Here is a 27,373-nt window from a genome sequence, read left to right as displayed (position 1 = left end):
GGGGGAAGATAAGAGATGGTGGTGAACAGCTGTTTTGAAGACCTGGAGGGAAGAGTGGAATTGAAAAAAATGTGGGAGTTTGTTCCAAAAGTGGGAAAAAAAGAGGAATGAAAGAGTGAGGGTGAGTAGTGATTGTTGATTTTGGTAGTTTCACCAGAAGGGGTTGCTGGTGGGCTTTGAGCGTCCTGTGGAAATATGGAGGGTCAGGTTACAGACAGAGGGGGGGAGTGTGAGGCCAGAGAAGAGACAGTAGAAAAACCACTGACCTGCCTGCGGTGAGAGACCCAAATACTCAGCCTCATCGTGGGCGATACCAATGATCCTAAATGCTTTGGTTTCCACAGCGTGAAGCCGAGAAAGGTGAGAGGCACGAGTGCCAGCCCAGAGGGGAGAGCCAGTGCTCCATCAGGCTGCAGACGAAAGCTTTGTATATAGTCAGGGGCTCAGGTGTGCCAAGAATGGACTTTGCACGATGGAGGATGCCCATTTGGTGACTGGCTTTGGAGGCCATCTTGGAAATGTGGCTTTCCCAGGAAAGATCACAGCAGATACTGAGACCCAGAAGCTTGAATGAAAGGTCTTCTTCAAGAGGATTGTTGAGAAATTAGATGGGGAAAGGGAGGGGGGGGTTCCAAACAGTCCTTTCGGAGAGACATAGTGGGAGATTTGTCAGGATTGAAAAACATGTTCCACGTGTGCTACCAGCTTGTGATTTTATCCAGATCTGCAGAGAGTGAAGAGGCTGCTGCTTGCTGATCTGAGGGATGGCAGAGGGTGGAGTCATCAGCAAAAAGAGATGAAGAGGATTTTCCAGAGAGAGAGAGAGAGAGAGAGAGAGAGAGAGAGAGAGAGAGAGAGAGAGAGAGAGAGAGAGAGAGAGAGAGAGAGAGAGAGAGAGAGAGAGAGAGAGAGAGAGAGAGAGAGAGAGAGAGAGAGAGAGAGAGAGAGAGAGAGAGAGAGAGAGAGAGAGAGATAGATAGATAGATAGATAGATAGATAGATAGCTCATTGATGAAAACCAGAAAAAGAATGGGGCCCAGAACACTGCCTTGAGGAACTCCAGCCTGTTCAGGAAGAGGGGATGAGAGAACTCCATTTAGGGCCACACATTGGCTGCGACAGGAGAGGAAGTCTGTGAGCCACAAGTGGAGATGTCCTTGGACACCATGAGTGGAGATGAGAGTTTGGTGAGCAGGGCAGGGTGCCAGACCGTATGGAAAGCACACGATATGTCTAGGGAGATGGCTCTGATTTCATGTCTGGCATTGAGGATCTCCATCCATTGTTGGGAGAGCAGAAGCAGCATATCCAGGGTCGAGTGACCTGGTCTGAATCCAAATTGATGATTGGAAATCAAGCCATTGGAGAAGAGGAAGCATTTAATGTCTGAAGCGATTATGGATTCTGTAACCTTGCTGATGATTTGGAGAAGGCCGATTGGTGTGTAGTTGCAGGGATCTGTTTTTGCACCTTTTTTGTGCAAAGCAGTAATGTTTGTTGATTTCCAAGCAGATATCGTACTAGTCATACGTATGCCAGCGTATGACTCACACGTTCCGCATAATGCTGGCCATAAGTTGTAGGCACGTTACGCGATCGTTGACACACGTCGACACACGTTACTTGTAAGTTACTCATAAGTCGAAACACGTCGAGGTAATGTTTAGCGTACCCGAAACTTATTTCTAACCGATGAGTAACGTGTTGCAGGCACGTTACGCGATCTTTGAGACACGTTACTTGTAAGGTACTCATAAATCGAAACTCGTCAATGTAATGGTTAGCGTTAGTGTTCCAGACTCCCTGGTTTAAATTTTTTTTTTCTTTGGTATGAGGGTGATGTTGACACTTCGATTTCTAGTGCGGTTACAATATAATATAATTAAAAGGCTGCTGCTCAACGATTTAAATCATAACCGTCATACCGAGGAAAAAAAAAAAACCAGGGAGTCTGGAACACTGACGCAAACCATTACCTTGACATGTTTCGACTTATGAGTAACGTACAAGTAACGTATGTCGACCTGTGTCAACGATCGCGTAGCGTGCCTACAACTTATGCCAGCGTATGCGGAATGTGTGTCATACGTCGAGAAATTTTCAACATGCTGAAAATTTCTCGATGTACTCGGCATAAAATGACGTATGCCAGCGTGCTCTCAACGTATACAAAACTTACCCATAACGTATTCGACATGTGCCAGCTTGGTTGGTTAAATTTTTCATACGTCGGCATATGCTGGCTAAAACGTCAAGGTGTGACAGCGGCTTCACACTTCGATGTCTAGTGCGGTTATGATTTGAATCGTCGAGCCGCAGCCTATTAATAGCCTACACCACGTCATCGTCGGCGATACGCTGCCGCACTATGCATAAGTTAGACTATCGTTGGGCAACACGCTCAGCATTCGTTGGTATAAGTTATCTATATGTGATTAAAGCGTTCTGTGTACGTTACTAATACGTTATGCATACGTGCAACACGTTATTATACGCCCAAAAATTAAAAAAAAAAACATCAATAGTTCAGCGTACGCCAGCGTTTTACATACATTTTGATATGTTGCCATACGCTGGCTAAAACGTCAAGGTGTGACAGCGGCTTAAGGACACAGAGTCCGGGAACAGCTGGGTGCAACTGGGAAAGGTGGATACAGAATGCGATGGCTTTTGCGGCCCTTTGAGGTAAGGGAGGGGATGGAGGGGGAACATACACCAGAAACAGATTTGATTAGATGCCACCAGGATTTTGAGGAGGGAGAGAGGTTTGAAAGTTCAGACTTGAGCTTTAAAAGATGTTGTTTTCTGGCTCTCCTGAGAGTAGACACATACAGTACTTGTTCTGAGCTTTGTGGAAGTAACTGAGATTGCCTTAAGTTGGATTATTCTTCCATGACGCGAAGGGCAGTTTTTTCAGGACAACTGCCTCGCCACAAGCTTCAGTGTACCGCAGGAGGAAGGGTAGGACAACTGAAGACAAGATAGGATAAATCTATGCATGAGAAAGAGCAAGTTTCTGTGAAAGAATTCCCAGGACGAGTTGATGTCGGAGAAACTAGAGATGGGAGACCAGTCTAGAAGGGTGATTGCTCCTTGAAGACCCCGCCAGTCAGCCTGAGTGAAATGCCAGACTTGACGGCGGTGAGGTGGTTCTCTGATAACAGCCAGGAGATGTCTACTTTGACAAGCATGTCGTCAGATGAACTGATTGGAGCGGAAGAATAACAGCAGATATTTTCAGGGAAATTGGTCAAAATCAGATCCAGAAGAGATGGATACCATTGGTTGAGATTTAGGTCGGGAAGTTTACAGATTGTGTCAGTCCCAACGAGTCGCAGAGGTCCTTTGCTGAAGTGCATGGCAGGTGAGAGAGGTACCCACACCCAGCCAACTAGCATGATGTCAATTGAAATCTCCGCATATGAGGAAGAGAGAGTTGAGATGAGAGGATAGAAGTTGGTCCATGTTTTTGGAGGAATTGTAGGTTCACTCTCCCCCCCCCCCCAACCTAACCCACTTACCTTACCCAGTGCTGATTCTTATGCATCAACAATGATGAATTGATAAGGTCAGGAATCCCATGGCAAAAGGGATATGCATTGTGGTGAGCCGGAACAAGAGGAGGATTCGGAGCTCTTCCTTGGTAGGTTTGTAAACACGTGAAATGCCAAAAGAAGAAGCTTTAGGGGGAGAAGCAAAGTGAATTAATGAATGAACACATTACCAATCAATATCCTTCATTCCTGCTCATAGCCTTGGATTGTAGACACTCATGATGACCATAACTTGTCAGTTTGTTAATTGGCTCTTTCTCCTCCCATCCTCATTCTCAGTTTCCCTCCCATCCAAAGCACACTTCTTTGATCTGTTTTTTTTTTTCCATCCACATTCTGTTTTTTCAATTTTATTTTTCTCATTTTACGTCCCCTAAATTGGTTTTTGCAGATGTAATATGTACATGGCCCATAAGTTACTCCAGTGCCTTGTCTCTGAGACTGGTTTATATGCTGACAAGAATGAAGAGCACAGAGTCTCAACGTCCCATTACCAATATACAACTGTGAGGCAGAGGTCATCATACAGCCTACATTTACAATGTCAAACTTAAAGGCATTCCTGCATTAGTTTTGTGTGAAGGGTTATAAAGTCTGCACGTGATATGGTTTGAGTGTGTCTGATTGACAGACGATGGCGTTCTGATGTATCGCAGGCAGGCCTCGATCCAGTGTGCAAGTACCCCATCCTTAACTTTGATATTCTCAGGTCATCTGCCATCCATAATCATGACCTTTTCTACCCCCATTAACCACCCCCCCCCCCCCAAGCCACCTCTCCAAGCCCACCTTTTTTGTGGGTTTCTATTTTTTCTTCTCCACTTCTGTGAATGAAAGTTTGTGGCTGTATCCATATCCATCTTGTTCACACATTGCTGTTGGTGTGCCCCCCAAACCCCCCCCGCCCCCCGCCAGTCCTCTTTTTACTGTTCTTTTCATTTTGTTACACTCTGATCCGTTTTGTATTCTCGCTCCTCCACGAGCCTCGACACTACGTGCAAAAAAGGTACTGATTGCGAAGTGGGGCATCTCAACACAATTTAGGCAGGCTGCCAATTTTATCGTAGAGATGAGGTATTACTGACTCACAAGGGGCAACCAGCATCTTGGGTAGAGCTGACCTCATTTTGGGCCTCAGTTCTTTTTTGCAAGATTTCATAACAAATATTTTTCTTGCCTGCTGTTGCCCTGTGCTGTCTTAATGTGGCATGCAGCAGCGTGGGAGCGAGGCCGTGAAGGTTCACCAACTGGACGTTCCCATTCCCGTGAGTCTCAAGAGTCATCTGAAGAAAGCAGAGGCAGAGATGAGCACAGAGGTGGATGGGGACATGATGCAGTTTGTCATGCTAACTCGCAAGGGAAACAAACAGCAGGTTATTTGTCTCACAGGCACAGCTGACATTTTATCTCAAACTCCCGTCATATCTTTTGCTCTTCATTTTGACCTTCCTCCTTCCACAACTCCTTTTTAAGATTTTCTGCATCTTTTACTGTCACTTTTTCCTCAATTTTTTTTATTTTTTATTTTTAATGCTTTACCGTTGTTCTGGATTCTACCTTCTCCCATTTGCCATTTCCATTCCGCAGTTAAAGACCGTACATGTTCCAATGACATCCCGACTTGCTGCAAGCCGCTGGAACCAGCAGCAGGCAGAGCAAGAGGAGCGCCTGCGAATGAAGAGGCTTACGTTGGATATTAACGAGCGCCAGGAGCAGGAGGATTACCAGGGTACGACCAATGGTACTTATTTTGGTCTTTACGTCACTTTGCGTCTTTGTCTCGAGAGTTTGCATTTTCACGGTTTCCTCAACCTTTGCTTTTTCTGTCTCTTCACTTCATGGCATGCTTTCAAATCTTCTCATTTTTAGCCAACACGCTAAAGTGACTGTTCATCATGGATGAAGGCTTATGTTGTAAGTACCATTCTGTTGGTGGGCTTTGTTGCATATAAATTAACTTCCTGGTAATGGTGACGATCTGCTGCTGGTGAAGACTTATTTAGCCCATCAGCTGATTGGTAATTGCAATGCTGTTGCCAATGCATCCTTATCTCGGTGAGCATGATTCGCACACAGTGAGCTGTGACACTGCTTGTTGAGGATATCGAAGAAAAAGCAAAGTTAATTGTGGTAAAGTGTTGGGCTTTTCATTGTCCAATCTGAGCTCTATCGCATCCAATGCGATTAAAAACGCCATTTCTGTTTCGTACCTCCTTCAGAGGGAATGTCAATAGCCTTCTTTGCACCACAAATGAATCCGTGCTGGGCCATGCTCAAACATGCTGTGCACAGAAGGCAATAGACCAGCAAGCGGAGCTAGTCACACAATCATTAATTCCATGAGTACTGCAGAAATTGTTATCACTGCAGTGTGATCATAGCTTCACAATAATGAGAGGGAGATGAAACCATGCAAGTGATATAATATTGTAACATCAGGACAGCTGTTCACCATAACCTCCATCCATACTCATGATGTCTTCTACCCCAAATCACCCCATTCCCAAGCACTCTCCTTTTCCTGGTTATTGTGATTTCTTCCTCCACCATCCCCCCCTCCCCCCCCCACCTCACCTCTTTTTGTCTTTAGTTGTCAGTTTTCTTGTTAGATTTCTGTTTCATCCCCACATTCCCCTTCCTCTTCTTGCTGTATTTCATTCAGCTTGTGTGCAGCTTGTTCATCCTCATGTGTTATTTTCCTCCTCCCCCTTGATCTCGCTCTCACTTCTACTCTGCTGTCGGTGTTTCCCCCTTTCCATCTTGTTCCATTTCGTTCTGCTCTAGCCCTTTCACAATGCGTGACCGTGTGTGTGTGTGTGTGTGTGTGTGTGTGTGTGTGTGTGTGTGTGTGTGTGTGTGTGTGTGTGTGTGTGTGTGTGTGTGTGTGTGTGTGTGTGTGTGTGTGTCCTCCATAACTCCAAAACCATAAAACCTAGCAGCCTGAAACTTGCACTTTCTTGGAGTTTTCTTAGTATGCATGCAAAGAGTGAAAATTGGGTGGGTTAATAAAGACACCCCTTTTGAAGATAATTAACAACCTTATTTAATTATATCCTTCATCAGGCGATCTTCAGCCACCACTCTGTTGGGTCTGAAAGCGTTTCCTCAGTCACCTCTCTGGGGTCTGAAGCCGCCATGTTTTTGGTGTGCTCAACCATGTCTTAACCTGGAACAGGCTGCAACGATTTCTTAACGATGAAGTTTTTTTTTTCCACTTTCCTCACTCATATTATTGAATTCCTGTTGATCAAAGCTACGGATTGCTGGGTATATTGCAATGCTTATAAACACCTGGAGACGTCAGCGTTCATTGCTATACTTCATTTCCACAAATGCTATCACCACGAGTATCTCTTAAACTAAGAAGAATTACAAGATTTAAGCTCCAGAATCAAACTTACAAGCAGTTCCTACTCCTAGAAACATGTTCATTTGTCCAATTCGAACATATTTGACATTTTGGGCATCTCCGGGAGGTGTATGTTTAATGTTGTGCTAATTGTGTGCGAAACGCGTCGTTTCTGATTAACCGTTTCATTTGAGTACTTGCTTAAAGATCAGGTTTTGGGTCGCTGATGACTTCGCGTGATTCGAAGGTTGAAAGCACATTAATAATTAATTAATCGTTGGGCAATTATTTTCTTACATTTGAAACTTAAAATATGCTAAAATTAACTTTTAAGTCAAAACTTTTGTCAGTGATCGAAAAACAGTCCAGAAGTTACTGAAGATGCTATGACGTCACGTTCTCCTAAAACTTCGTGAACATTCGGAAACAGCGTGTAAACAATGGCTAGATGCGAATCAGAGAGTGATTTCAGCGGCAATGAAATTGAGTGTTTTCATTCCGATATTGCCGAGGGCGAGTCGGAGGATGATGGGAATTTATATTATGGAGTTTCTGGCCCTGAGCCATATAAATTTGAGCCACTTGCAAGTGCAAGAAAACGGCCTATTTCGTGTGCAAGTGGCAGGACTGACTGCCAGCTCAGGGAGGACGGAAACCTCCCGTGGAGCAGAAGGGCGAAAGCTCGCTTGATCTTGATTTTCAGTTCGAATACAAACCGTGAAAGCGTGGCCTCGCGATCCTTTTGACTTTTTGGGTTTTAAGCAAGAGGTGTCAGAAAAGTTACCACAGGGATAACTGGCTTGTGGCGGCCAAGCGTCAATAGTGACATCGCTTTTTGATCCTTCGATGTCGGCTCTTCCTATCATTGCGAAGCAGAATTCGCCAAGCGTTGGATTGTTCACCCACTAACAGGGAATGTGAGCTCGCAAGAATAAGGTAAGTTTGGTGCAATTTGAGCTTTTATTCGTCGAGTTATGAATGTTTCAAGTTGAGGGCGCCTTGGCTAGATCTAGGCCGCGGCGCTTTTTCCACAAAGATGAGGTTTAAAAATCATTTTTCATCCCATTAAAGGTTATCATCACATGCCTGACTTGTTAAGCTGTCGGATTATGTAAAGATTGTTCGTGGATGGCTGAATATTACGGTTTTATGACTTTGACAAAATAATTTTAAATAATGCCGTGAATTCCTGTGGTGAATTGAGATTTTTGCTTCGATCGACGTTGCGGGTTCGTTTTAAAGTCAATTCAAATTCTGTTTTCGGTTTTTGCAGTCACTTAGTATGCTTAACACTCGGTAGTTGTGAAGTTTGTAAAATTCTGATATTTGAAAAGGTTTATGTTCGATGGTGCACAGGGCCTTGGGCGCCTTGACTAGATGTTAGGCCACAGCGCTTTTTCCACAAAGATATTGTTTAAAGGTTTAATAGGCAGGGAAAATTCGCCCGTTTTGTTTGTACAAATCTTATCCACTGCCAGCGAATGTTTCATTCCTTCGGGAATCGGTGGGAGCGATTACCCGTTTTCCAGCCATTTTTGCAAAACATGACGACACACATACGAGGCATGATGTATAAATATCCAAATAACTTTGTTCTGCAACAATTCAAAATAAAAAAAAGGATAATATAGACAGTTGCAAGCTCAAAAAAAGCGAAAGAATGGCCCGCTCAACTGGACACTTCTTCAATGAAAGAATGAGCTTCCGCTTTGTTTTGGAGAACGTGACGTCACCATCCATATATGGCACGCGGCTGTTTTTTTTCAACAGCCTCGAGAAATAACAACTTTGGAGTTAAATTTCATTAATTTTCCCAATAGTTAGGCAACCACAATAGTTTGCATCAAACTATTTAATGCACATATAATCATATTGATAAATTTTCAGAACATGTTTGGTGACCCGCAACTTGCTCTTTAAGTGTTTAAGCCACTTGTCGAGCGCTCTCCAAGCTGCTTGGTTGTTCGTTTCGGTAAAAGCTGCCGTGCTCTCAATGGAACATGGATTGAATAGACTACATTTCCGCCTGTGTTGGGCCCTGCAGTGCCATCCGGTTTGTGCCTCGGGATGTCTCACATCGGCTGAAAATGTGCAATTATATTTTTACAGGATATCGCTTTGTTTTAACTTTCGTGCAATCTTCTTTTAATATAATTCCCCTCACTTTGACATAGATACAAATATAAAAAACAAGGTCCATCCGACCACGTGTTTGCCATGATCTGGTTTTGAAGGCATAGAGCAGAGATTGACATTTTGTGTTCTATGCTTTGATATATTTTTCAATTCAATTTTGCTAATTACCCACTTGAATTCCTCTTTCAAAGAAGTCAGTTTAATGGTAAATCTTTGTGTTTGTCGTTTTTATGTATTTTATGTGTGTGTACATATCGAAGCTGTATTACCATTACAGAACTGTGTGTGTGTGTGTGTGTGTGTGTGTGTGTGTGTGTGTGTGTGTGTGTGTGTGTGTGTGTGTGTGTGTGTGTGTGTGTGTGTGTGTGTGTGTTTTTTCTCGGTCTCTTTCTCTCTTTCTCTTGCTCTTCACTGCGGGAGGAGGGTGCATGAATTAAACGTTTGGTGAGGTGTCTCTCTCCCCACCTTCCCCCCTTTCTCGCTCTCCCCTCCCCCTTCACAGCTCCCCCTTCTTCATCCTCTATACCTCCCCTCCCCCTCTCAACCTACATCTGCCTCTTCTCTCCCTCTCTCTCCCTCCCTCTTTCTCCCCCCCCCCACCTCCCTTTATTGTCCCCATCAGCGAAGTGACAGGTTGTATTTGCTCGTGCAATATAAATATAAAGAAAAAGGTGAAAACGGTCTCGATCTCATGCTGTGCACAGCCGGAATGGGATTAAACGATGACTTATTCGCTTGCAGTACAAAATGGAAGTCGTCGACCAACTATCGCATCAGCACTCCGTTCTGGACGTTCACTTTTCCAATGATATCGATTGAACAAAAGTATTTATTTCAGTCAATAAGTACAAAACAAGCTTGGAGTTGGCATAACTATTAAGGTGGCTGGCTTAAGATCTTAGGGTCTTGAGTTTGAGCCACTGTCAGTCGCTGAACTAACACTAAGTGAGGTTGACTCAGCCTGTCATCCTTCCGAGGTCGGCAGAATGAGTACCAATGCACTGGTAATCGAGGGCACTGCATCAGCGGCACAAGCACGCCCCAAGAAAATGATACAACCAGCAGTCACAGGCTGCACACAATAGCGAGCTATGACAAAACGATCCATTTTGAGTGATGAGAACTTTTGAATCGGTGAACCAAAATACGAGTGAGTTTATTGTTCTGTCACATCTGGTTTTATATAGCAGCCAGATATGAAAATCATCATCATCCTCTCATGTCTGTGAGTATGTTTGATTGTGTGCTTGTTCAACCGCTGGAGGGAATGAGTTGAAAACGAGTAGTTGTACTCATGGTACACACCAGAATGGTTTGGGTGGTAAAAAAAAAAAAATTCATCGTCATGGGTGGGGGGCTAAATTATCAGTGTAAATTATCGCCAAGTTAACCACTTTTGTATTCTGGGGGATGTCTGTCCACAACTAAATTCAGTGGCTTATTGTGTGAAAGGCTTTTGCCTGTAGCTCAATGGAGTACTGCTCTCCCCTATGGGCTGGTGTCCCAGTATCACATCTGTCTTTCCTGGATTCTGTGGAATTTAAGCCCCTCACCATTATCAGAATCTCCTGCAACAAGGCCGAAGCCTTTCACTTTGCAGGAAAGTTGGTGGTCTGTTTTCTACAACCTTTTCTCCGATATTGCTCTCTCTGCCCTCTCTGCTCTTGTGTGCTCTCTGTCTCTCTGTCTCTGTCTCTCTGTCTGTGTCTCTGTGTCTCTGTCTCTGTCTCTGTGTCTGTCTGTCTAGACAGGGCAAACCCAAGGCAAAACTAACATTTTTTTTTTTCCAGTCAAGGTTTTCTCAGTGGATTCATCATCCTGAACCCATACAATTTGATATTAGCTTGGGGGCCACCCAGAATTTTGCCTCAAGTTCAAGATGGCGGCCAAAATCCAAAATTGCCGCCAAAATTACCTTTAGGAGATTTATCCTGCCTCGTAGTGTTTCCTGTCAAGGTTTTTTCAGTGGTTCTGTCATCCTGACCATATATCCTTTGAGATTAGCTTGGGAGCCACCCAGGATTTGGCCTAAAATCCAAGATGGCCACCAAAAATCAAAATGGCTGCCAAAATTAAAATAATTAGGTTTATACTGCCTCATTACCCCTCAGCCCGAATTGGGCTGAAAACGGGGTATTGTCGTCACAGGCGTTGTCCGGGCGTCCATCCGTCTGGGCGTGTCAACTTTTGGTTTCCGTCGATTTCGAGAATGCCTTGTGCGATTAAATCCATTTTTGCAGGGTGTGTTGGGGTTGAGTAGAGTAAGGTTTCCTTCGAAAATGGGCACACTGCGATTTTCAATGTGGCCTCCATGGCAGCCATCTTGAAATTGGTTTCCGTCGATTTCGAGGAGAACGCCTTGTCCGATTAAATCCATTTTTGCAGAGTGTGTTGGGGTTGAGTAGAGGAAGGTTCCTTTCAAAAATGGGCGCGCTGCGCTTTTCAGTGTGGCCGCCACGGCATTCGTCTTGAAATTGGTTTTCGTCAATTTCGAGAATGGCTTGGCTTGTCCGATTCAATGCATTTTTACAGTGTGTGTGTTGCAGTTGAGTAGAGGAAGGTTCCTTTCGAAAATGGGCGCGCTGCGATTTTCACGAGCCGCCAGGGTAGCCATCTTGAAGTCCGATTGATTTTCGATATGACGTCCAACATGCTCTAACTGACTGCATCATCGTGATATCACTGCTTCCTTTTACAATGCATGGGCTGAGGGGTTACGTCAGCTTTGCGGAGCTATTTTAGTTTTTCCTGTCAAATTTTTCTCAGCAGTTCCGGCATACTGGACCTATAGCCTTTAAAATTAGCTAGAGGGTCACCCAGGATTTGACCTCAAGTCCAAGATAGCCGCCAAAATGGCCGTCAAAATCATTTTAATTATATTCAAACTACCTCTTAGGTTTTCCTGTCAAAGTTTTCTCAGTGGTTCCGCCATTCCAAACCTATGTACTTTGTTATTAGCTTGGAGGGCATCCAGGATTTCACCTCAAATGCAAGATGGCCACGAAAAACCAAAATGGCCACCAAAATTAAAAGGAACGGATCGTTGGGAACAAAGTCCCGGCTAAACTTGGATTCGGACCATGCTGGATCAATGGAAGAAAACACAAAGACGAGCTGGGAACATTCCTAATAATAATAATTTATTTACAAGCAGGCGAGGAGAAAAGCTATGTGGCACAGTGAAGATTTATTGGGGTGTGTTGCGCAGAGATAGAAAGAAGCGTGGTGCTACAATAAACGGAAAACTTACAAAAGGGGACACAGAGCAGACTTCACGCGAAAATAATAACAATAACAATGATAACAATCTTCTACAGTCTTACTTGAGCAGACAGGCGTCAGCACGCGCGCGCGCGCGCGCGCGCACACACACACACACACACACACACACACACACACACACACACACACACACACACACAATCCGATGAAGAGAGAGTTTTGCAACCGGGAAGGGGGGGGGTGGTTTGAGGCTATGATCTAGGTACTTGTGCGCCCAATAGCATGACGTTTCGGGGGGGGGGGATTATCCAGGGTGCAGTACCCGACAGTGGGCGCATTGCCTCTGGCCTAAGCAGCAAGTGTGGAGACTGTGCTGGTGGAGAAGGGGCGGAGTCCAGTGGGCGAGGGTGGAGCAGTGGGCGGAGGCGGAGTCGAGGAGCAGGAGGCAGGTCGTGGCGGTGTCGACGAGGCGTGGACGGAGACGAGGAGGCAGAGACGAGAAGCAGGAAACCACAGACCGACCCGGCAAGAGGGACTGCCCAACCTCTATTGGGCCCGCAGCTCGGGGGGAGGGGCCATGCCGAATTCAAACATCATCACCCGAATCGGACGCTCCGATTGGCCCCGACCCCTCACGTGGCCTGCCAGCTTGGGCCGGAAACCGCCTCATTTCGTTTCCGGCAAGGCCACCCCAAACAGCGGCAATATTGCGCTCCGACCCCACGAGATGACATGAATCGCCCACACTGAAATTGGCACGTAAATCATCCTGCAAAAATCCACGGGCGAGCGGTCGAGGGTCCCGCACGCCCACTCGGGCATCCGACCAGTGCCGATCAACGCGTTCGTTCCACACGCGCCAACGTGGCCCGCACTGTACATTCCCTGGCTCGATCGCAGACTCGCTGGCCGCAGAGACGAGAAGACGTTCACCATCCGTGGAGGATCCACCGCTGCTAGCGAGGACCGAAGATACATTGCCATGGATAAATCCATGCACGTTTCACGAGCAGCGTATGTCTGTTTTCAAGCACATTCCATACAGTGTGCGCAGTTCCGCCATTATGCACGTGGCCAGTGCTCGCGCTCACACGACTCCGCTAGCGTGTGCGTGGGGCGAACACCAATATGTGTCGGGTATTGAGGTTAAAAAAGAACAAACCGCTTCTACCCGCACACTCGTATCCTGCCCAACATGGCATGGAGTCGGCTTTATTGGCCTCTGTACGCGTCTCTTGCAGCATGGGTATCGTGCTGGCCGTGTTTCCCGAGCCGTGAAAACACCATTCGTGCAGCCTCTTAAGAGGTATTTATTTGCATGCCTTTTTAATGCAATCGGCAATTCTCCCCAGACCATCGGAAGCTCGAGTCAATTGTCCAGCGCCAACTTGCACACCACATGACTCGCTGCAGTTTCCCCACCGCAGCTCCGCACACGCTGCAGTTTTCCCACCGCGGCGCCACACGCGCTAGCCTCCAAGGTGCACGTGGCTGATTTACCTCAGGAATAATCAGAAAAGAAGAAGAGTGGGGATGAGTGAAGAAGAAAAATGATTGAAGCAACCCTCGCTATTAGATAATCGCAACGCACTCCCTTGTTGTCCCGCTAAACAAAAGGAAGGGGACTATCTGCACGTACAGTGGGGAGAACAAGTATTTGATACACTGCCGATTTTGCAGGTTTTCCCACTTACAAAGTACGTAGAGGTCTGTAATTTTTATCATAGGTACACTTCAACTGTGAAAGATGGAATCTAAAACAAAAATCCTGAAAATCACATTGTATGATTTTTAAATAATTAATTTGCATTTTATTGCATGAAATAAGTATTTGATCACCTACCAACCAGTAAGAATTCCAGCTCTCACAGACCTGTTAGTTTTGTCTTTAAGAAGCCCTCCCATTCTCCACTCATTACCTGTATTAACTGCACCTGTTTGAACTCGTTATCTGCAAAAAAGACAGCTGTCCACACTCAATCAATCAGACTCCAACCTCTCCACAATGGGCAAGACCAGAGAGCTGTCTTCGGACATCAGGGACAAAATTGTAGACTTGCACAAGGTTGGGATGGGTGACAGGACAATAGGCAAGCAGCTTGGTGAGAAGGCAACAACTGTTGGCGCAATTATTAGAAAATGGAAGAAGTTCAAGATAAGTCAATCTCCCTTGGTCTGGGGCTCCATGCAAGATCTCACCTCGTGGAGCCTCAATGATCATGAGAAAGGTGAGGGATCAGCCCAGAACGACACGGCAGGACCTGGTCAATGACCTGAAGAGAGCTGGGACCACAATATCAAAGAAAACCATAAGTAACACACTACGCCGTCATGGATTAAAATCCTGCAGCGCATGCAAGGTCCCTCTGCTCAAGCCAGCGCATGTTCAGGCCTGTCTGAAGTTTGCCAATGACCATCTGGATGATCCAAAGGAGGAATGGGAGAAGATCATGTGGACTGATGAGACCAAAATCGAGCTTTTTGGTTTAAACTCCACTTGCCGTGTTTGGAGGAAGAAGAAGGATGAGTACAACCCCAAGAACACCATCCCAACCGTGAAGCATGGAGGTGGAAACATCATTCCTTGGGGATGCTTTTCTGCAATGGGGACAGGACGACTGCACCGTATTGAGGGGAGGATGGATGGGGCCATGTATCGCGAGATCTTTGCCAACAACCTCCTTCCCTCAACAAGAGCATTGAAGATGGGGCGTGGCTGGGTCTTCCAGCATGACAACGACCCGAAACACACAGCCAGGGCAACTAAGGAGTGGCTCCATAAGAAGCATCTCAAGGTCCTGGAGTGGCCCAGCCAGTCTCCAGACCTGAACCCAATAAAAAATCTTTGGAGGGAGCTGAAAGTCTGTGTTGCCCAGCGACAGCCCCGAAACCTGAAGGATCTGGAGAAGATCTGTATGGAGGAGTGGGCCAAAATCCCTGCTGCAGCCTGTGCAAACCTGGTTAAGAACTTTAGGAAACGTCTGATCTCTGTAATTGCAAACAAAGGTTTCTGTACCAAATATTAAGTTCTATTTTTCTGATGTATCAAATACTTATTTCATGCAATAAAATGCAAATTAATTATTTAAAAATCATACAATGTGATTTTCAGGATTTTTGTTTTAGATTCCGTCTTTCACAGTTGAAGTGTACCTATGATAAAAATTACAGACCTCTACGTGCTTTGTAAGTGGGAAAACCTGCAAAATCGGCAGTGTATCAAATACTTGTTCTCCCTACTGTATATACTGTATATACTGTATATACTATATATATATATATATATATATATATATATATATATATATATATATATATATATATATATATATATATATATACACACACACACACACACACACATCGTTCTGGTTTTGGGTGTAGGTGGAATGATTTAATAAGGAGGTCTAACATTGTGTAGAGTTGCTTGGTCCATGGACGAGTAGAAGCATCTCCATGTAACTCAGTTAGGGAATATGTGAGCTTGTGTCACCACATAGCTTTGGGAGTAAAAATAAGTTCCCCAGTATGTGATTGTCCTCTGTGATTTTTCCCTATGTTTGTTTTATATTGCAAGGCAGGCAGTAAAGCTGGGGAACACGTCCCTGAAACGACAACAAACAGGAGAAGCTCCACCTTCCTGGGTTTGGGGGTGAGCAGGCCACGCCCCGGAGGCGGAGGACATTGCAGAGGGCGTGGGAGGTTCCTACTGCATGGGAGGAGAGGGGGGAGTGATCGAAGGCGCTGAGATGGCTGGTGAATTGCACAGGGGGATTGTGGAAGGCTCCCATCTGGTTCGGCAGAACACACACACATGAGTTCAGTGTGAGGACCACACGAGGAAGGTGACACCTCTGAAAGAGGAAGGCTGGTACATTTGGAGCTTTCATGTGTGAAAAGCTGATTGTGGATTGCGTGGCGTGTGTGTGTGCCCTGCTACAAGTGAAGCGCCTGCCATTTTGCCTGCGTGTGCACGTGTTGGTGGAAGCGCCTCCATTCCGGGTTCGGAATGTATAAATGTATGTGTGTGTATGTGTGTATATATATATATATATATATATATATATATATATATATATATATATATATATATATATATATATATATATATATAAATATATATATATATATATATATATATATAAATATATATATATATATATATATATATATATATACATATATATATATATACATATATATATATATATATATATATATATATATATATATATATATATATATATACATATATATATATATAGGTTTGGAGCTGCCACACACACATGGACATACTGACGAGACAAACGCAGCCACTGACCTTGGAGGGAGTGCCAACACTTCCCAGGATACTCTAGGTACCAGTGACGTCATAACAATGGCACCGCTTTTCTCACCGCACTCAGAGGGGTATTTCCGAAAGAGCAATTTCCTCCTCCTACCATGGATGCCAACCTATGGGGATTGTCTGTGCTCTTAACCTTTTAAATGTGGAACATCAAATGAGGACACAACACGTAACATTTTTTACGTCTTTGGGATGATTCGGCCGGGGTTTGAACCACCGACCACCCGGACTCAGAGTGAACGCTCTTTCCATTTCATTTTTGCAATTTGTTAAACATTTGACACCTTTATAAATTTCCAGCCCTAGTTTTCTTTATATTGTAACTTCCTTTTGTGTGTGCAACCAGCAGAGATGCTACAGTCGATGGCTCAGCGCCCAGCACAAGCAAATACCAACCGTGACCGTCGCCCACGCTATCAGCACCCTAAAGGAGCTCCCAACACGGACCTCATTTTCAAGACCGGAGGCCGGTGAGTTAATCGAGGTGGTGGACGCATTTGGGTTCTTTTGGGGCTTTTCCCAATCTTCCAGGTTTTGGGGGGGTCTCTTCATCAGGAAGTTCCAAAATTCCTTTTCTGATTCTCCTTCCTATTGCTTCAGTTAAATGAGATGATTGTTTGTTTTCAAGGACGTTTGCTCTATTTATGGTGATATAATTACCGGTTATTTTTCAAACATGCGCATTAAACACAAGTTGGTGAAAATGTTTGTTTTTTTTAAATGTCATTAAGATCATCCCCAGCTTGCAGTTGTTGGAGTTTTGTTAATGACACCCCTTCTCATTCTCCTCTCAGACGTCGGTGAAGAACAAGATGCATCGTCGTTTGGATTCCGATGATAAATGAAACAATACAAGATGCATGAAATGAGGCTTCAAAAGGCAGAGTGAAGGACAGGATGAACTAGAATCGAGTCGAATGGAGGTGAAAGTCTGGAGTGACATGATCTACAAAGCAAGTGAACACCATCCATAAACGATGCCAGAAGAGTTCGTGCTGAACAGCCACGGCTGAAGGAAGATGTGATAGTCCTGGTGACCAAGGAAGTCTCTCTGCCGCACACCCGGTGCAACGATCATGCCTCACCTACCACCCGAGTCATCTTTGTGATCATGCTTGATGGAAGGATTCCTTTGAATCTGCAGGCAATGATTGCGTTTTTCTTTGCTCAGTTGTTAGTTGGGGTTACTATCGACAGACTAGTCTTATTTCTTTGCTTGTCTGTCTGAAAGTTGTTTTTTTGCACTTTTATGATCTTTGTTCCGTTCCTTTGGAGAAGCTCCGTTGCTGTGAAAATGTGAAGGATGAAAGGAAAACAAACAAACAAAAATGACTTTTGGAAATTTAACATTGCTCGTTTTAGAACGCCATTCCTCACCTCAATGGATACTGGTGTCAACACCACCACCACCATCACCACCACCACAGCAGTTACCTGATGGTGCCATTATGGGAGTATAAAACACTCACATTTCAACTGAATCTCCTCACTGCCTGCTGAATGGAATAGCAAGTAAAATGAATCAAAACATTTTGTTTTTATCACCCACATGTGCCTAGCAGATCTAATCGTATGATTTTTCAAAGTCAGTCTTCTTGAAGTTAATTTTTACTTGCTAAAAAGTTGTATGGTGTTGGTGAGTGAGTGAGTTAGTTGGGCATTCTAGATTGGTGTGTTTAACTATTCTCAGCTGGTGACTTTCCCGTTAATAAGAGTATAAAGACGGGGGAGAGAGCAAATAGGTGGTACATTGCCAAAAGGTTGAGGGTGCTGGAGAAAGGGGGAGGTGGAGGAGGAATGTGGTTGGCGCAGAAAACTCGACAAGCGTGAGCCAGGTGCGAATGAGGACGAAAAGGGAGAAACAAAAAGCTGTTTTGCTTTCGAGAAACTGCTTGTGACATAAAATTCCTGCATATGACTGGACATCCCGATGATCTGTGCGAAGGTTCTGCGCTTACGCTGTCCCCAAACTCGGACTTTTGGGTGTGGGAGTTGAAGCAGGAATGTACTCTTCAGGTGGATCCACCGTTTCCTTGTCTATGTCACAGGACTTGTATTCCAACTTTCGAGGCTTAGTAGATGGAACAGGCGTGAGAGAAGAGTGTCACAACGGCATGTCCTTTGGTCGTTTTTGTGTTCCTGGGTTCTTTGGCACAACATTCGAAGTGCGGGTTTCGTGGATAAATAGGAAACTGTTCGGTGAATAAAGAACGTTCTGTACCCAAGTTGAACTGCTTTTTGCCTCTTTGAATTCCTGACCGTTTCCTGCGTTCCTGGTATTGCCAGCTTTCTGGGCAGTAAAACGGCAATGGAAGCTCTTACTGTTGAGTAAAGCCAGTTGTGGATGGACAAAGATAACTTATTGGTCACTTTGTTGCAGTAGACCTGAGAAGCTGCGATATTTCTCTAAAAATTGTTTTACACACACTATTATGCTTTATTGAGCTTGCAGGATGGCATAGAGGTACGCACACGAGCCTGGGTTTGAATACGGACGCAGCTATAAACTGTCATCCTGGTGTTTCACAGGCAGGCTGATTCATCAATGTGTGTGCTCTCCCTCGGATGGACGTCCCGTTTGCCAATATGAATTGGTGGATGTTAAAGACCCCATGGTATCCTTCAGGAAGAGTAGGTGAGTTCTTGCTGGCACCATGGTAAAATTACAAATTCCTGCTCCAGCTACTGTTGAGAAGACAATGGCAAACCACCCAGTATAATCCTTGTTCAGGAAGCTGATTTGGGGGCACCGATGCTCTGTGAAGACTATGGTATGTGAGAGAGAGATTATTCTTTATTGTGGAATCATAAATCCTGGTCTTTCATTTAAATATCTGCACCATGGATGTTAGGATAGTTTGGAGGTAAGCACGCTCACCCACCTTTGAGCTGTCTAGCCTGGGTTTGAATGTCGACCTCAGCTATAAACTCTGATCCTGGTGTTTTGTCTGCAGGGTGAGCCATGAATGTGTGTGCCATTCCTGAGATGGACATTAAACTGAATGTCCCATCTGCCAGTGGTGGACGTTGAAGATCCCACAATATCTTTAACTGAGAGGATCGAGTTATCACCAGCAAGCCAAATAAGTTACGAATTCCTGTTTGAATGTACAGGGGGCTCTACATCTGTGGCACACACACACACACACACACACACACACACACACACACACACACACACACACACACACACACACACACCACAAATGATGCAACTAGTTGGCTGAATTCGGAATTATATCCTCGTCCAATAATAGCTGTACGAACACATTCTTTCTGTGATTTGACTCAGAATCAAGATGAGGTGGAGAAACAACCTTAGTTTGTGAACATTGTGATGACTTGATAAATGCTTTTGAAGGTATCCTCATCCTAAAGTATAATTGTGATGCAAGAAAAAACAACAACATAAATTGCAAAGAAAGAGCATTTTTAATGTCCACTTTTTAAAAAGAATAGAGAACACAACACTGCCCGATTTATTGCAAAGAAATTCAGACTTCACAAAGTGTTATCTACATATTACATAAGCAAGGAAACTGTTGGCAAAAATTTAAATTATAAAGGCATGTCCACATGGCATGCTGATAGGATACTACCTGAAAGGACTAGTAGGCCATGACCATAGGACACTACCCAAAAGGGGGTGATGTACAATGGTCATATTTTCACACAAGTTATCTATCATGCAGAACTGAGGGGTGAGGAGGGTTTGGAGAGAAGAAAATTATCTATGAAGGAGGGAAGCAAATGTAAAAGCAGGTTGAAGAAACAAGGGGTTGGGAGGGAGGAATTGTTGGACATCCAATTTGGTGGAAGGAAGGGGTCAAAACTCTCATATTTACAGACAAAATATATAGAGGGCTGGCAGGATAGCCGAGAGTGATGGGCACGCATCTGAGCTGTCGAGTCTGAGTTAGAATCTCAACACAGCTATACACTGCCCACCCCGACGATTCGCAAGTGGAATGAAGTATCAATGTGTTTGCGCCATCCCTCGTATGGATGTTAAACGGAGTGCTGTCTGCCAGCATTAGTTTGTGGATGTTTAAGATTCCATGGTGTCCTTCGCGAAGAGTAGGCGAGCTATTTCCAGCACCATGGCAAAATTCCTGCACACTCAGTTGAGTATCCTGTCCTGACCCGTCCAGGATGGTGATGCTGAGTCAATGAAACTGCCCGGACCACATTATGCGCCTAATGGCGCGAGGAAGGCTGACAAACTGTAGACGGCAGTTTGGACTCGCTTGTGTCTTATTTTGTTTCACTTTACCCAACAGGTTCCATCCTTACAGATGGGCAGGTTTTGGAGCAGTTCTGGCTCCAATGCTAATTCATAAGAGATGTACTACTGGATTGCAAGAACTTTGTTTATCCAAGACTGAAAATAGCCTCCAAATGACTCCACATGATCATTGCTCTGATGTGGTTGGGGGAGGGCATTTTGGGTGAAATGTAAAACCAAGTGTCCTGGTGAAAACAATTCCGATTTGAATTATTCATCATACCTTGTGCTGTAGTAATGTATCAGATGGGACGAAACTCGCTGTGAGGGACTCGAGCAGTGGTGGATACACGAGTTTTGGAAAAGGAAAACCATTAGAGCAACTTTCCTGTCTGCAGGTCTATGAATGGTGTATGGTCATGGGGTGAAATGGTAGGTCACAGATCAGATCATGAATTAAGGAGTCCAAGTCTTCTCAGTGCTTCCCTTTGCTCTTCAACTCTGGTATCCTGAGGTGAGAATAAGACCCTCATGCCTACAGAGCGTGCAGGGTCTCTCTCATAGTTCTGATCTCCATCAATGACCCCAACCACAGCTCCTTCAGCCCTCATTCTGGGTGTTTGCAGTGCAGTACTTTCTGTGGGAATGTTGGGAACAGAAGCTGTTCTGGCTTTGGGATGAGGATGACGTGCAGGTGAACGAGTATTATGCAGGTTGCCTCCACTGCTATTTCTCTGCAATAGTCCTAGCCGAGCTAGGGCTTCCAGTCGTGCCCCGTCTTGCCCTGGCCCTGCTGGAAACCTCACGGAGCAGTGCCGCACCAGACTAGCTTGTCGAGGGTCAACAGAGCCTTCTCCGCACACCATGCCAGTCGTGCAACGCCAGCCCTTCGGCCGGGAATGTCCGTCTCCTCCGTTCATTGAATGCCGTGCTCTTAGGGGTACATTTTGCTGGTCTCTCCCTTGCCCCTGGTTCAGCTGGGAATGTCCAGCGAGAAGGTGTGCTTTTTCGGAATGTGAAGATACTCCCATTGGAGATGCAACCCCCTCTCCTACTTGGCGAATGCTGGGCCGTGGAAAGTGAAAGGGCTTTGGCGTTGGGGTTGAGGTTGAGCGGGGCCAATGTAATTCCATCTGTGGGTCTTCACGACCGTTTCCCATGAATGATTCGTCAGTGTGGCCCTCACTGCTTTCATTGACTTGGCCGAAATTATATGAGTTCTCTGAAATGTGGTCAACAAGAGCAGATTCTGCTTTTGTAGCATCAGGTACGTCCTCCTCAAGGTCCTCCTGTCCATCTGCACTCCGCCTTTGTCCCAGACTTGATGCAGCACTATGGTTGGTGCTAATATGTTCCTCGACTCCTTCATGCTCTGAATCTTCCTCCGATATTAGCTCGATGACTTGTTCGAGGAATGCGAGACACTCGTTTTCCAGCGACTTTTCTACATCCTCCACTTGGGAATCCTACGAGAACACATTCTCTTAGGGGAACATTTCATACATGATTCCTTCATCAAACTCGTTCCAAAAATGTAATCAGATTACAAGGCCTTGTCGGAGGGAGTTAAGAATCGGGACCCCGAATAGCCATGGGAATTGAACCCTGCTCGATTCCCTCGACACCTTCAAATGAGAAGTTTATCAAAGCTTAAGCCACTTCATCCCTGACAGACTCAGTTACGTTTTACTTATGTAACTAGAGAGGTCATAGAACACTATACCCCGCACAGTGTTCAAGTATAAACTTCAATTTTAAATAAAGTAGTGATTTTAAAGATGGTTTTAAAAAATTCCAGAAGTTTAGTGATACTGAAGCAGTCTTATATGCCACCTTATTTAACATGAGAAAATACAACCCGTCATGTCGCTGGTGGGGATGTTAAGGGGAGGGGGATAAATGAGGGTGGGGAGGGGGAGAGAAGAGAGAGAGAGAGGAGGAGTGGGGGAAGGGGAAGAGAGAGGAAAGGGGGTGGGGAGAGCAACGTCTCACCACATGTTGCTATACACTCCGGGAGGGGGGTGAGAGGGGTGGGAGCAAGGAAGATCGGGGAGAGAGGAGAGGAGGGAAGTGGGGAGGAAAGGAGGTTAGCCAGAGGTAAGCGTGAGGGGAGGGGTTCTCAACTTGCATATAGTAGTGAAATTTGTGGAGACGTCGGGAGTGGGGGGGGGGGGGGGGTAGTGTAGGATTGAACAAAATGGGGTACAATAAAATAGCACGTTAATACAGCACGCAAAAACCGCCGGGAGATGCCCATCGGGGGTGGAAAGGAGAGGGAATTTTTGAGGAGGTTAGTGTGAGGGGAGGTGGAGGAAAGGCAGTGTGAGGGGAAGAAAATGTGTGTGGGGAAGAGAAGGCGTGAGGGAGAGAGAAGGCATGAGCGGGGGGAGAAGGCGTGAGGGGAGGGGAAGGTGGCGTGAGGAGAAGGGATGGCGGCGTGAGGGGAAGGGAAGGTGCTGTGATGGGAACGGAAGGCGAAGTGAGGAGAAGGGAAGGTGTGAGGGAGAGAGAGAAGACGTGAGGGAGAGAGAGGACGTGAGGGGAGGGGAAGGCGGCGTGAGGAGAAGGGAAGGTGGCATGAGGGGAAGGGAAGGCGGCATGAGGGGAAGGGAAGGTGCTGTGAGGGGAAGGGACGGCGGCATGAGGGGAAGGGAAGGCGTGAGGGAGAGAGAAGGCGTGAGGGAGAGAGAAGGCGTGAGGAAGAGAGAAGGCATGAGGGGGAGAGAAGGCATGAGGAGAGGGGAAGGTGGCATGAGGGGAAGGGAAGGTGCTGTGATGGGAAGGGAAGGTGACGTGAGGGAGAGAGAAGGCATGAGGGGAGGGGAAGGCGGCGTGAGGAGAAGGGAAGGCGGCATGAGGGGAAGGGAAGGTGGCATGAGGGGAAGGGAAGGTGCTGTGAGGGGAAGGGAAGGCGGCGTGAGGGGCAGGGAAGGCGGCGTGAGGGGAAGGGAAGGTGCTGTGAGGGGAAGGGAAGGTGGGCGTGAGGGGAAGGGAAGGCAGCGTGAGAGAAGGGAAGGTTCGAGGGAGAGAGAAGGCATGAGGGGGAGAGAAGGCATGAGGAGAGGGGAAGGGAAGGTGATGTGATGTGAGGGGAAGGGAAGGTGACGTGAGGGAGAGAGAAGGCATGAGGGGAGGGGAAGGCGGTGTGAGGAGAAGGGAAGGCGGCATGAGGGGAAGGGAAAGTGCTGTGAGGGGAAGGGAAGGCAGCGTGAGAGGAAAGGGAAGGCGGCGTGAGGGGAAGGGAAGGCGGAGTGAGGGCAAGGGAAGGTGCTGTGAGGGGAAGTGAAGGTGCCATGAGGGGAAGGGAAGGCGTGAGGGAGAGAGAAGGCGTGAGGGAGAGAGAAGGCATGAGGGGGAGAGAAGGCGTGAGGAGAGGGGAAGGTAGCGTGAGAAGAGGGGAAGGTAGCGTGAGAGGAAGGGAAGGTGCTGTGAGGGGAAGGGATGGTGGCACGAGGGGAAGGGAAGGCGGTGTGAGGGGAAGGGAAGGCGGTGTGTGGAGAAGGGAAGGTACTGTGAGGGGAAGGGAGGGTGGCGTGAGGAGAAGGGAAGGTGGCGTGAGGGGAAGGGAAGGTGGCGTGAGGGGAAGGGATGATGGCGTGAGGGTAAGGGAAGGTGCTGTGAGGGGAAGGGAAGGTGGCGTGAGGGGAAGGGAAGGCGGCGTGAGGGGAAGGGAAGGCGGAGTGAGGGTAAGGGAAGGCGGCGTGAGGGGAAGGGAAGGTGGCATGAGGGGAAGGGAAGGTGGCATGAGGGGAAGGGAAGGTGGCATGAGGGGAAGGGAAGGCGGTGTGAGGGGAAGGGAAGGTGCTGTGAGGGGAAGGGAAGGTGGCGTGAGGGGAAGGGAAGTTGGCGTGAGGGGAAGGGAAGGCGGCGTGAGGGTAAGGGAAGGTGGAGTGAGGGGAAGGGAAGGTGGCGTGAGTGGCTGGGAAGGGAAGGTGGCATGAGGGGCTGGGAAGGGAAGGCGGCGTGAGGGGCTGGGAAGGGAAGGCGGCGTGAGGGGCTGGGAAGGGAAGGCGGCGTGAGGGGAAGCAAAGGTGGTGTGAGGGGAAGGGAAGGCGGCATGAGAGGCGGGGAAGGGTAGGCGGCAGGGGAAGGGAAGGTGGCAGGGGAAGGAAAGGCGGCAGGGGAAGGGAAGGTGGCGTGAGGGGAAGGGAAGGCGGCGTGAGGAGAAGGGAATGCGACGTGAGGGGAAGGGAAGGTGGCATGAGGGGCGGGAAAGGGAAGACAGCGTGAGGGGCTGGGAAGGGAAGAGGGCATGAGGGGCGGGGAAGGGAAGGTGGCGTAAGAGGCAGGGAAGTAAAAACGATAAAAAAGCACCAAAGCAGCAACATTTTCTTCTTAAACACCGGGTTCCGTATAAAACCGGGCGGGAGCATTTAAAACCCACACTATCTACCTGGTAAGTGCTTGCCTGCATGCATGCATGCTCACACATGCAGCAACTTTGCACCCCTCCGGCTGCCTCATTCCTAATCTGATTCATTCATGATACACTATGAGGAAGCTGTTTTAAATTCAAAACTAAACTGTCAGTCCTTAACAGTCACTTTAACAAATGGAGAGAGGTGGGAGAGCAGGGAGTGGGGGAGGGGTGTGAGAGAGAGAAAGAGTACAGGTGAGGGGAGAGAGAGGAGGGAAGGGGAGGTGGGGGAGAGAGACTACGGAGAGAGGAATGAGCGAGAGAGAGAGGGGAAGGGGTGAGAGAGAGAGAGGAGAGGGGAGATTGCCGAGGGGGGGGGGGAGGAGAGTGAGGAGAGGTGATTCCAGCAGGTGACGTCCAGTTTAACATCCATCCGAGGGATGGCACACACATTGATGCATCACCCTGCCTGTGACACATGGGGATGATAGTTTATCGCTGGGTTGGGATTCGAACCCAGGCTAGACAGCTATGAGTGAGCATACATACCTCTTGGCTATCCTGCTGTGATGTAACGATTCATTGCTCTGTGACAACTGAAAGCATTTTTAACTCATTGTAATCATCTCATTTATTTTGCCTTCCTAACTCTGGAAATGTCCTCACAGAATCGCTATTGAAGCTTGAAGAGCATTCGCCAAGTGGCTTAAACCACTCATGGAAGCACTCCAACAAAACGCTTGAAGAAACATTGCACATTTTGAGTGAGCCAGTCGACCGCCCGATGCACCGCATGACGATGCGTGGCTAAAGGCAGGTGAGTGGGCCCTAAACTTTGTTGAAGTTGACCGATATATTCAGTGACATTGTGAATATTGTTGAGTGCTCGCCAAGTGGCTTAAGCACCTGAGCAATCACTCCAACGAAATGGTTGACGGGGAACGGCTAACTTGGCAAGTGATTAGCGATCACCGATGAATCATATAAATACCATACACCTGGAGATGCCCGGGATGTCATGAAATGTCCGAATTCGACAACACTTTCTTTCAGCAGTCGGAACTACTGCCAAAGTCAAGAAAGAAGTTTAAATTTTGAAATTCAGCTGAGATCAAGAGATTCTCGACTCGAGGTTATGGCATGTGCGTAAATTAAATAAAGCTACAAACACTGGCGTCTCCGGGCATTTATAAGCATTGCAGTGTATCCAGCGATTCGTAGCTATGATGATCAGGCATTTGATGATATGAGTGAGGAAAGTGGGGAAAAAAACCCAAAAAAAAACTTGTTAAGAAATTATTGTGGCCTGTTCCAAGTAAGGCATTGTTGAGCAGGCCAAAAAAAACATGGCACATTAAGACCCCAGCGAGATGACCAAGGATGAGCTTTGTTAAAGGCTCATTAAATTCGGCCATTAATCATCTTCAAAAGAGGTGTTTAAATTAACTCAAACGCCCAATTTTCATTCGTGCACTCCCTTGGATTTTCCTTCATGTGCATGGAAAGTTTCAGGCCGCAAGGTTTCATGGTTTTGGAGTGATGGAGGACACACGCGCACGCACACGCGCATTTATTCATGTAGATGTCCAAGTACTGCTAAACGGAAAGGTTTTGAACGTGCAAAGAAGGCAATTTGTGTTCAGTAGTGTTCAAGTACAGGATATGCTTCAATGTTATTAAAATAACGATTGTAAAAGTTGTATTTATAAATGAGTTCATTTCAGAATTTGCTGCAGTTGATGCAGTATCTTTTACACCACCTTATTTAACAAGTTACATTCGTTCTTTGTGCCTGTTGTTTGTGTCCTTTATGACGTTAAAAACAGTAAATTTGCTGTTTGGAATGTTTTTCGATTCTGTTTGACTGGCAGGCAGGCAGATAGAGTAAAAAAAAAAAATAAAAAACTCGCTCCTCTGCGCACGCACGGTGAGGCCAAATTCAGAGGCAAAGTACCGCAATTGCTGCACGTTCGTTTTCCAATTCTTGTTCTGATTTGTGTTTAAAATATAACATTTAATTTAAATAAGTTGTTCCTCGATCATAAACTGACGTTGTAGAGAGACAGATGGACGGACATGATCCAATTGCTTATCCATGCTTTTCGCTTCACGTGCATGGGGTAATTGTTCGATTGGGTGTAAAAAAAAAAAGTTCTAAACCTGATATTTTTAGAGTTTTTCA

General features: G+C 46.3%; 2 protein-coding genes across 12 annotated transcripts in view; one reads left to right on the top strand and one right to left on the bottom strand.

Annotated features, from left to right (window-relative positions):
* The window catches only part of UPF2 (UPF2 regulator of nonsense mediated mRNA decay), a 78,196-nt gene extending 59,362 nt beyond the window's left edge, over positions 1–18,834 (top strand). For 2 of the 11 annotated variants that reach the window (XM_085870504.1, XM_085870503.1), the window contains exons 19-23: positions 4,769–4,927; positions 5,142–5,295; positions 15,843–15,913; positions 16,959–17,079; positions 17,404–18,834. In XM_085870504.1, coding sequence (XP_085726630.1) covers positions 4,769–4,927; positions 5,142–5,295; positions 15,843–15,913; positions 16,959–17,079; positions 17,404–17,447 — 549 coding nt within the window. In that variant the 3' untranslated portion in view covers positions 17,448–18,834. Of the gene's footprint in view, positions 1–4,768; positions 4,928–5,141; positions 5,296–15,838; positions 15,914–16,955; positions 17,080–17,403 lie in introns of those variants that run through there. The other 9 variants (XM_085870514.1, XM_085870512.1, XM_085870511.1 and 6 more) reach the window with 7 other exon arrangements.
* Positions 18,835–20,022: 1,188 nt separating this feature from the next.
* LOC147032684 (uncharacterized) overlaps positions 20,023–27,373 on the bottom strand; it is a 9,731-nt gene continuing 2,380 nt past the window's right edge. The window contains exon 3 of the mRNA XM_085870515.1: positions 20,023–22,300. Within this exon, the coding sequence (XP_085726641.1) occupies positions 21,284–22,300 (1,017 nt within the window). The 3' untranslated portion in view covers positions 20,023–21,283. The remainder of the gene's footprint in view (positions 22,301–27,373) is intronic.

This window comes from Eptatretus burgeri, chromosome 2, assembly GCF_056783735.1.
Source record: "Eptatretus burgeri isolate ZD-2024b chromosome 2, Ebu_testis_v1, whole genome shotgun sequence".
NCBI classification, from domain to species: Eukaryota; Metazoa; Chordata; class Myxini; order Myxiniformes; family Myxinidae; genus Eptatretus; species Eptatretus burgeri.
Note: the sequence above shows the minus strand (reverse complement) of the source record. Positions and strands in the feature narration are given on the sequence as shown.